This window comes from Brassica rapa, chromosome A09 (assembly GCF_000309985.2).
Source record: "Brassica rapa cultivar Chiifu-401-42 chromosome A09, CAAS_Brap_v3.01, whole genome shotgun sequence".
Taxonomy (NCBI): domain Eukaryota; kingdom Viridiplantae; phylum Streptophyta; class Magnoliopsida; order Brassicales; family Brassicaceae; genus Brassica; species Brassica rapa.
Window position 1 is genome coordinate 32,707,806 of NC_024803.2, and position 10,229 is coordinate 32,718,034.

The window sequence follows — 10,229 nt, forward strand, 5'->3', positions numbered from 1 at the left end:
AATCAAATGAATAAATAAATTTATGTTAATAGGTATTTATGTTAATATATATATATATATATATATATATATATATATATATATATATTTCGTTTAAATTAAACTATACATCATATGAAAATACATACTTATATTTTGATATTTGCGTTGAATACATCTTGAAAAGATAATATTTTAATTTTGAAATCTTCATTGTCTTTTTAAAATAATTATAAATTACTGAAACCACTAAACATTCCACATAAAAAAATCGTTGGTGTAAAATTTTGTTACACAAAATGCAAATAATCATAAATCATTTGAGTAGAAACCTCATTTAATAAATATTCATACTATATATCTATGTTAGTATCATTTAAATTTAATTATATACCATACACGATAGATAAAATTGATTGGTTTAATTTATTTATCGTAAAATGATTGCGAATAAACAAGAGCGGTCGTTGATTTATATGTGTACGCCAATTTATTACATAATAGTAGTTATTTAATATATAATTATTATTTAAAATTTCATAATATGCGAAAAATATAAAATAAGTAATAAATATAAAATATTTATTCTGCACAATGCGCAAATCTTAAACATTTTCTAAATCTCAGGCCAAAACAAAATAACGAAATGAGAATAAACTCAAAAATCAATATTTATATTGAGCAATAACCAAAATAAAAAAAACGATGCAAAAATGAGAAAAATATTGAAGATAGATAGGCAGTGAACGCAAAGTTCTCATAACAATAATTAAATTTTAAATTTTTAAATCATGATTTAAAATTGAGCTGCCATAGTTTTATTATAACCAAATAGTAGGCCTGTAATTCTTCGGCCTAATCGTTAGATTCTTATGCGAAAGGTGATTTTTTTACCTAAAATATTTTGAAAAATGGGATAAGCTCATCAGTAAATAAATTATGTAATTAACAAAAAGTTTTTAAAAACTTGCTTAAGGATAAAAAATATTAATTCGATCAAAGAATATAAACTTTATTTTTCCATACGATATTTCTTAAATAATTTTCATATAAATTCACTACGCGCAAGGCGCATGTCCTAGTATAACATAAGGAACAAGACTTAGGTTCACCCCTAGAGTGAACCTTTAAATTCATCTCTCTTCTTATTAACAATTAAAATGCTACCTAGATTAATAATAAAATAGATTAATTTTATTTAAAAAAATCTGAAAAAAAAATAAGAACGTCAATTTTAATGATGCTAACGCCAGTAACTAAACCCTAAACTTTAAATTTATTCCCTAAATCCTAAATCCTAAACCCAAATCCTAAATTCTAAACCCAAACCGTAAACCCTAAACCCAAACCCTATATCCTAACCCAAATCTTAAACCCTAAATCGAAACCGTAAACTCTAAACCCAAACCCTATATCCTAAACCCAAATTATAGACTATAAACTCAAACCATATATCTAAACCTAATCCCTACACCCTAAACTCAAGTCGTAAACCTTGAACCTAAATCCTATATATATTCTAAAGGTTTGGGTTAACGTTGATGTTGTTTCTTTAGGGTTTAAGATTTAGGTTTAGAGTATAGGTTTGGGTTTAGGATCTAGGGTTTTAGTTTAAGGTCTAGGGTTTGGGTTTAGAGTTTACGGTTTGAGTTTAGGGTTTAGAATTTGGGTTTAAGATATAGAGTTTGGGTTTAAGGTTTAGAGTTTGGGTTTAAAATTTAGGGTTTAGGGTTTAGATTTAAAATTTAGAACTTAGATTTAAAGATTTAGAGTTTAGTTAGTGGCGTTAGTATCATTAAAATGAGCGTCACTATTTTTTTCAATTATTTTAGATTTTTTTTTTAAAAAATAATATATTTTATTATTAATCTATGTGGCATTTTGATTGGTAATAATAGAGAAGGTGAATTTAAGAGTGAACCTAAGTTTTGTTCTAACATAAATCTCAAAAAGTAACTAAAAGAAAGTAAGGTTAACAAAATCACGTATTTTACGTATAGAGCAAGTAAAATAAACTTAACACTTTTTTTTTGTTTTCGACACTTTCCAAATAACAAAGATGCATGCATGGTTTAATAGACCAAATCAAAGAGAAAGAAACAAATCACATGAAAGGAAAAAATACGTATATATATAAACTAGTTGAATCTACGTTTTCTCCAGCGAATCCGACTGGTGTCTTGCTTCGAAAACCCTGGAAGCCTAACAAAGCTAGGAACGTAGCTGCATAAAAAAGGAAAACCACATTCCCCTTCATCTGCTTTAATTACTTGGAATTCCTTGTCGCTGATGACTCTGATAATAGATAGTCCCTTCATGCCAGTATCACTACAAGTTATAACAAGCCTATTGTTTTTGTCGAAATAATAATTTGTAGAAAGGAGGGTAGGACGTGGATATATAAGCGGAAATTCTGGTATGTCCACGACCACCAATTTGGTCCAAGAAGTAAGCATAAGCCAATGCTTCACCCATATGCATATCTTCCTTGTTTTGCGACATTGCTCCAACACCGAAAGCCTATCTCCTTTATAAATCTCTAGTGCAATAGGATTCAACTCATCATAGCTGAATGGCAAGTCATCTATGGGCTGAAACCTTTCTTTGTAAAAATCATAGCTTTGTACAAAAGCTGTATGATCTTCTCGAAGACCTATACAATAAGGAGTTCCTCTCAGAGAGAGGATCGACAACGGCACGCTAAGGAACCAATCAGAACTGATGTTATCTATAACCTTCCATGTTTTGGATGCAACTTCACAGACCTCGACCCTTGAAGGTCTATTTCTGGAATTATTAGCACAACGAAACCTTAAGATCCTGTAATCACAGTGGCTGAGGTATCCAAGGCTGTAAGCATCATCTCGTTGGTGAAAGTCACTACCGCATTTGATCCAGGTTGTTTCCTTCAGTAATGGGTTCCTAACCACAAGCTGGTTGTCCATGACACACAATAACAAACCGTCGCAATGAACAGTCTTGTACACCCTAACTGGATTACATGTTCGAGCTTTTATAAGGGTAAAGTCTTGGACGATCAAGGACGGGGGATCGACCACGTTTTTCTGCTCCTCAATGCCCACGGCAGAAATCGTAGGACCAGTGTCTTTGAGTATAAACCGATGCTCACCACTATAGCTGTGCATGTGAAACGACAAGTTCTTCTTGTTGAGTCTCTCCTCCAAAATAAGACTATTCCAAAGCTTACATACACATCTCAACGTTGCAAGATATTTCCATGGAACTCTGGCGAGAATTTCCTCTTCCAAATCATATGGTAGCTTCAGTGCCATTGTCGTGGAACCTGGTTTGTCAAAAGAGAGGTAAGACGCGAACAATGTTTTCTAACCGTAAAATACGTATGTATGTACATATAGATGACGATAAAAAAAAGAAATTGGAAAACATAAATAATCGGAAACTTGGATAAATAAAGTTTCTATATTTCAGTGATAGTTTCCTATTATTTATGGTTACCATAACAGCCGGCTGCTTCTTTTTTCTTTTTTTTAACTCTTATTAGTAACACTAGAGATTTTTTCCGCCCGTATCTTATAAATTTATTTTATTTATAATATTATTTGTCGGTTTTTTTCTTTTACATTAACTTCTTGTTTTTTCAATGTTAGTTTTTCTTAATTTAAATTTGTATGTTTATAATTTTTCATTTTTCTTGTTGTATATGTAGAATTATATTTTGTATTGATGGTTTTTTGTATGTGACATAAACTTTTTGAAATTTTAAAATAATGTTATATATAGTACGATTAACACATTAAAAAAGAGAAACATATTCAAGCACATTTTACACAGATTTTATATGCATAATTTTAAACATTATATATGTATATATTATAAGTTTGAAACATGTAAATGCTTTCTAAAGCTAAATACTTGTTCTGAGTTTACATAACTTATCAAAAGTTTTATCTCTTTTTAAATTCAAATCACAGAAAAAATATATCAAAAAGTCAGTATAGATAGGTTTTTTGGGCTTTTAAATCAACACTGAAAAATTACATGAATCCGATAACAACAGTTTTAAAAACAACTGGATAAAATTTGACCGAGCCAAAGATTTTCACACAATATGTTATTTCTTCTTCAAATTGCGAAGAGCCTATACGCACAAGAAAAAAAAATCATAATTTTTGTTTTCACTTATATAACATTTCTTCTCCTTTACACACAAAGTTTATTACACTGCTATAAGCAATGGAGAACTCTATTCATATAAGATTCACATCTATGCATTTTTACAAAGAAGAATTTTAGCCATCTTAAGTTTCGGAATGGACCAACTTCAGTCATATACACTATATTTCTCTATGATTCAAATCTTACAATTTTAATATATGTACAGATTTCTATGTGAAAAAGCACGCACGCCATCTATCATTCAACCTATTATTTTTTCCAAAGTAAACACTATAATCCTCGTTTGGTTAGCTCCACAAACTAATCTCCTTAGATCAGTTTATTAAAAAATATGGATACTAATATCAGAAAAAAATATAAACACTATCAACAACAAATATTGGCACAAGACTATTCCACGTAATGCGTTTATATCATGGCTGGCTTTGTAGAGAAGACTGCCAACCAAGAATCGCTTAAGGCGTTGGGGGTTAAATGTCTCAGGAACGTGCGTCCTTTGTAATCTGGAAATAGAGACTCACCATCATCTCTTCTTTGAGTGCTCTTTCTCTCACTTGATATGGAAGCCTTTTGCTGCTGAAGTTTGAATTTCTCCTCCGGCTGATCTACACTCTATTGCAGCCTGGATCAATCAACCTCGCGTCAACGCAGATACGCATGCTACTCCAGTCAGCCATCTACATGCTGTGGAAAGAGCGTAATGCTCGTGTGTTCACAGCTGTCTCCTCACCTTCATCAGTCATCCTTGCCTCTCTCGACCGTATGATGCGTGACCGTCTCCTCTCTTACCCGGCAAGTTCTTCTTTCTCTTCTTCTCTACTTCTTTTTATCTTTCTTGTATAAGACCTCCTTAATGCTTTTTTTACCTTGTGTTATTGTTGGTTGTTTTTGTTTCTTTGCTGTAATAAGTTGTTTAAAAAGAACAGTGTAACCTTTCAGAAAATAATAATCTTAACATCTTACCAAAAAAAAACAATAAATATTGACTTATTTATGTGAATATATATTTTTATTTTAAATCATTATAGTGGACGAAGAAAGCACCATAATTTATACAACAAATTTTCTTAGATTCACCTCATCATACTCACCATTTTACCATTTTAATTACATAATTTTACATGAGCTTCTTCACCTCCCCGGTTATTTTCTCTTTATTTATAACTACAATATAAAGTTATGAACTATATATATTATAAATTAATAATTTCTATACCCTTGAAGTCTAACGATTAAAAATAGAACATAATTTAATATAGATATATGATTCTATTAATAAATTAGCAGTTACAAATTTGAAATTTCTAGAAATATCAAAAGTCGTATGTTAGTTAATTATTTTCTAAATGACATATATTTTTAATTCTTTTTGGATGAGAATATTTTTGGGCTGCGAGATTTTTCTTTACCTGGCCCACCGGCAAATATTTTTGCAGCCTATTATATATTTTTCTTTGGTTTTATAGCGTTCGGACTGGTCCGAGTGGGATATTCAGTGATGTTACGTGATATAAATCAAGGAGCATGGACTATAGTTTTTTTCAAGTGACATGGCAGTTTGATAGGTGAGGATTATTTTGCCCATGTGGCACCTCTACAAAAGCTAGAATTTAGCTTCTTTTATATAGTAGGATTCTATTAGAAAAGACAGAGCTATAACTCAAAAAACAGAGTTTCATGAAACAAAAACAGAGCAAAACAGAGAACCACCTATGCCCATTTTCGAAAAAAAAAGAATAAAAAACAGAGAACCAGCAGGTCTCAAAAGATAAAACCAAGGAGAAGTAATAGGAAATCCTATATGTCGGCCAAAGAAAGACGCCGGCTGCTTTAGAGATACTATAAAGTATAATGTAAATCTCAAAAACTGACAATGTATAATTGGAATTTGGAAAGACAAATAAACTAGAAAAATTGGATACACCTAAGAGAAAATTGCCAAAGAAAACAAAAAAAATCAGGTTGTTGTCCCTTTGGTATAAAACCAATTTTATCCATTTTTTCTCATTTTTACTCTTTTTATTTCTGAAAACTAATGAAATAAATAATTTTGTGAATCAAAAAAATTATTAAAAATAAAAACAATTAATAAAACATCTATATACACAAGCTGGTAATTTTTTTTTGTTCAAAAATTTGGTAAATAAGATTTTTAAAATACGTTCTACTAAAAGTAGAATGTGTCTTCTACGAAAAATGGTATAATAGAAAACGATTTAACGATTTCTAAAATAAACACGTTCATCTATTTTTTTTAGAACGTACATTTTACTATTTACTAAATTTCTAAAAAAGAGAAATGCGCATTCTACTAATCGTAAAGGTATCCACTTTCCTTCCGAATGCATCTTCTACTTTTATAAAGTATTCAAAATTTTGGAAAATGTATTTTCTACAATGTACTCTTATGTCTACTCAAAGTAGAAAGTGTATTCAGAATTTTTATCATTCTTCTAAACTTTTAGAAGTCACCTTCTACGGATAAGAATACCTGATTTTTTGCGAAAATTAATGAAATTTCAGTTAAGAAAATATTCTAAAGAGATATGGCCAGAGTTTAGATCTTACTAAATACATAGCCGTTAAAAATCACTAAAACAAAAATTTGGAATAGATCTGAACTTGAAACAAAATCAATAATCGAATGGATATCTAAATTTTTTATCATAAACTTTACATACTTAAAATATTAACTATATTAAGTTTCAAAATAATCAATAATTTAAATATTATTTATAACTAAAATATCCAGAAATCGAAATACCATAATATTTAAGTTGTTATAAAAATATTTAGTGTTACATATAGCTGACATTAATTTCTTTTAAGTTACATTACAATTGTTTTAAAGGATAAAATAAGTATATTTTGTATGTATTGTGAACGGAGAATGTAAAATTATTGTATTTAATTTAATTTGATTTTAAAAAAATGCTAAAATAAAAAGCTCAACTTATAATTTTAATATTGGTATGAAAGTAAATATATATAATTGCATGGTCTAACAAAAAGAGAACAAACAAAAATAACAGAAATGAAATTAGATAACTTATACTAAGACAAACAATTAATATATATATATATACCGACAAAATAAAAATAGAATATACCTTCATTAATAATCGCAATAATTATATTAGAAAATTTTGTTGACCGTAACAAAACTGTTTTGAGTCTTTCACAACAAACGAGATAAAAAAAATTAATGATAAAAATTGCAAAAAATAATGTTCCATGAATAATTAAAATAAAATCATTAAATTAAAAATAAATATTAAATAGAAATGTAATGAGACAAATTCCAGCGCAAACTTGCTCTAGTATCTTAAACACAAACTAGTTGAATCTACGTTTTCTCCAACGAATCCGACTGGTGTCTTGCTTCCAAAACACTGGAAGCCTAACCAAGCTTGGAACGTAGCTGCATAAAAAAGGGAAATAAATTTCACATTCATTAGCTTTAATTACTTGGAAATCCTTGTCGTTGATGACTCTGATAATAGATAGACCCTTCATGTCAGTATCATTACAAGTTATAACAAGCCTATTGTTTTTGTCGAAATAATAATTTGTAGAAAGGAGGGTAAGACGTGGATATATAAGCGGAAACTCTGGTATGTCCACGACCACCAATTTGGTCCAAGAAGTAAGCATGAGCCAATGCTTCACCCATATGCATATCTTCCTTGTTTTGTGACATTGCTCCAACACCGAAAGCCTATCTCCTTTATAAATCTCTAGTGCAATAGGATTCAACTCATCATAGCTGAATGGCAAGTCATCTATGGGCTGAAACCTTTCTTTGTAAAAATCATAGCTTTGTACAAAAGCTGTATGATCTTCTCGAAGACCTATACAATAAGGAGTTCCTCTCAGAGAGAGGATCGACAACGGCACGCTAAGGAACCAATCAAAACTGATGTTATCTATAACCTTCCATGTCTTGGATGCAACTTCACAGACCTCGACCCTTGAAGGTCTATTTCTGGAATTATTAGCACAACGAAACCTTAAGATCCTGTAATCACAGTGGCTGAGGTATCCAAGGCTGTAAGCATCATCTCGTTGGTGAAAGTCACTACCGCATTTGATCCAGGTTGTTTCCTTCAGTAACGGGTTCCTAACCACAAGCTGGTTGTCCATGACACACAACAACAAACCGTCGCAATGAACAGTCTTGTACACCCTAACTGGATTACATGTTCGAGCTTTTATAAGGGTAAAGTCTTGGACGATCAAGGACGGAGGATCGACCACGTTTTTCTGCTCCTCAATGCCCACGGCAGAAATCGTAGGACCAGTGTCTTTGAGTATAAACCGATGCTCACCACTATAGCTGTGCATGTGAAACGACAAGTTCTTCTTGTTGAGTCTCTCCTCCAAAATAAGACTATTCCAAAGCTTACATACACTTCTCAACGTTGCAAGATATTTCCATGGAACTCTGGCGAGAATTTCCTCTTCCAAATCATATGGTAGCTTCAGTGCCATTGTCGTGGAACCTGGTTGTCAAAAGAGAGGTAAGATGCTCACATGGTTTATAACCGTAACATACATATGTATGTACATATAGATGACGATAAAAAAAAAGAAATTGGAAAACATAAATAATCGGAAACTTGGATAAATAAAGTTTCTATATTTCAGTGATAGTTTCCTATTATTTATGGTTACCATAACAGCCGGCTGCTTCTTTTTTTTTTTTAACTCTTATTAGTAACATTGTATTAGAAAAGACAGAGCTATAACTCAAAAAACAGAGTTTCATGAAACAAAAACAGAGCAAAACAGAGAACCAGCTATGCCCATTTTCGAAAAAAAAAGAATAAAAAACAGAGAACCAATAGGTCTCAAAATATAAAACCAAGGAGAAGTAATAGGAAATCCTATATGTCGGCCAAAAAAAGAGGCCGGCTGCTTTAGAGATACTATAAAGTATAATGTAAATCTCAAAAACTGACAATGTATAATTGGAATTTGGAAAGACAAATAAACTAGAAAAATTGGATACCCCTTTGAGAAAATTGCCAAAAGAGAACAAAAAAATCAGGTTGTTGTCCCTTTGGTATAAAATTAATTTTGTCCATTTTTTTTCCTTTTTTTTTGAAAGAATTTTAAATTTATTCAAATAAAAAAAAACCTTTGTACAGAGTTTTATCTGCTACCATATTCAAATACATGAAAAGAAATCCAAAAGAAAATATGCTATCTATATCTCTCAAGCTTCACTAGACTCTGTCAAACCAATCCTCCATCATCTTCTCATATTTGCCTCCTACCCTCCTTCTCAATGAAGATATTCTGTTTCTAGTAAGCTTATCAAGCCTTGCGATCAGACAAGTAGCTGGCTGCGATGCCTCACCCACTTTTCTCCTTTTTACTCTTTGTATTTCTGAAAACTAATGAAATAAATAATTTTGTGAATCAAAAAAATTATTAAAAATATAAACAATCAATAAAACATCCAAATACACAAGCTGGTAATTTTCTTTTGTTCAAAAACTTGGTAAATAAGATTTTTAAAATACGTTCTACTAAAAGTAGAATGTGTCTTCTACGAAAAATGGTATAGTAGAAAACGATTTCTAAAATAAACACGTTCATCTACTTCTTTTAGAACGCTCATTTTACTATTTACTAAATTTCTAAAAAAGAGAAATGCACATTCTACTAATCGTAAAGGTATCCCACTTTCCTTCCGAATGCATCTTCTACTTTTATAAAGTATTCTAAATTTCGGGAAATGTGTTTTCTACAATGTACTCTTATGTCTACTCAAAGTAGAAAGTGTATTCAGAATTTTTATCATGCTTCTAAACTTTTAGAAGTCACCTTCTACGGATAAAAATACCTGATTTTTTGCGAAAAGTAATGAAATTTCAGTTAAGGAAATATTCTAAAAATCTCCTAGAAATATTCTAACTTCCTAAAACGTGTTATGGTTGATTTTACTTGAAAAAATTAAATAAAAAAACGATTATCCCTTCTCTTATTCATCAATCTATGGTTTTTCCATAGTTTTTCTTTTGATTCTTCTCACAAACTCTTGTTCTCTAAGATGCATATCTATACCTCTTTTTTTTTCGATTGCC

At 30.6% G+C, this 10,229-nt stretch overlaps 1 protein-coding gene across 1 annotated transcript; it reads right to left on the minus strand.

The window, feature by feature from the left end:
* Positions 1–7,374: 7,374 nt before the first annotated feature.
* On the minus strand, positions 7,375–9,291 carry LOC103840973 (putative F-box/LRR-repeat/kelch-repeat protein At1g11620). Its single transcript, XM_009117486.3, has one exon. It carries the CDS (start codon positions 8,626–8,628, stop codon positions 7,474–7,476), a length of 1,155 nt encoding a protein of 384 aa, XP_009115734.2. The 5' UTR covers positions 8,629–9,291; the 3' UTR covers positions 7,375–7,473.
* Between the last annotated feature and the right edge of the window lie 938 nt (positions 9,292–10,229).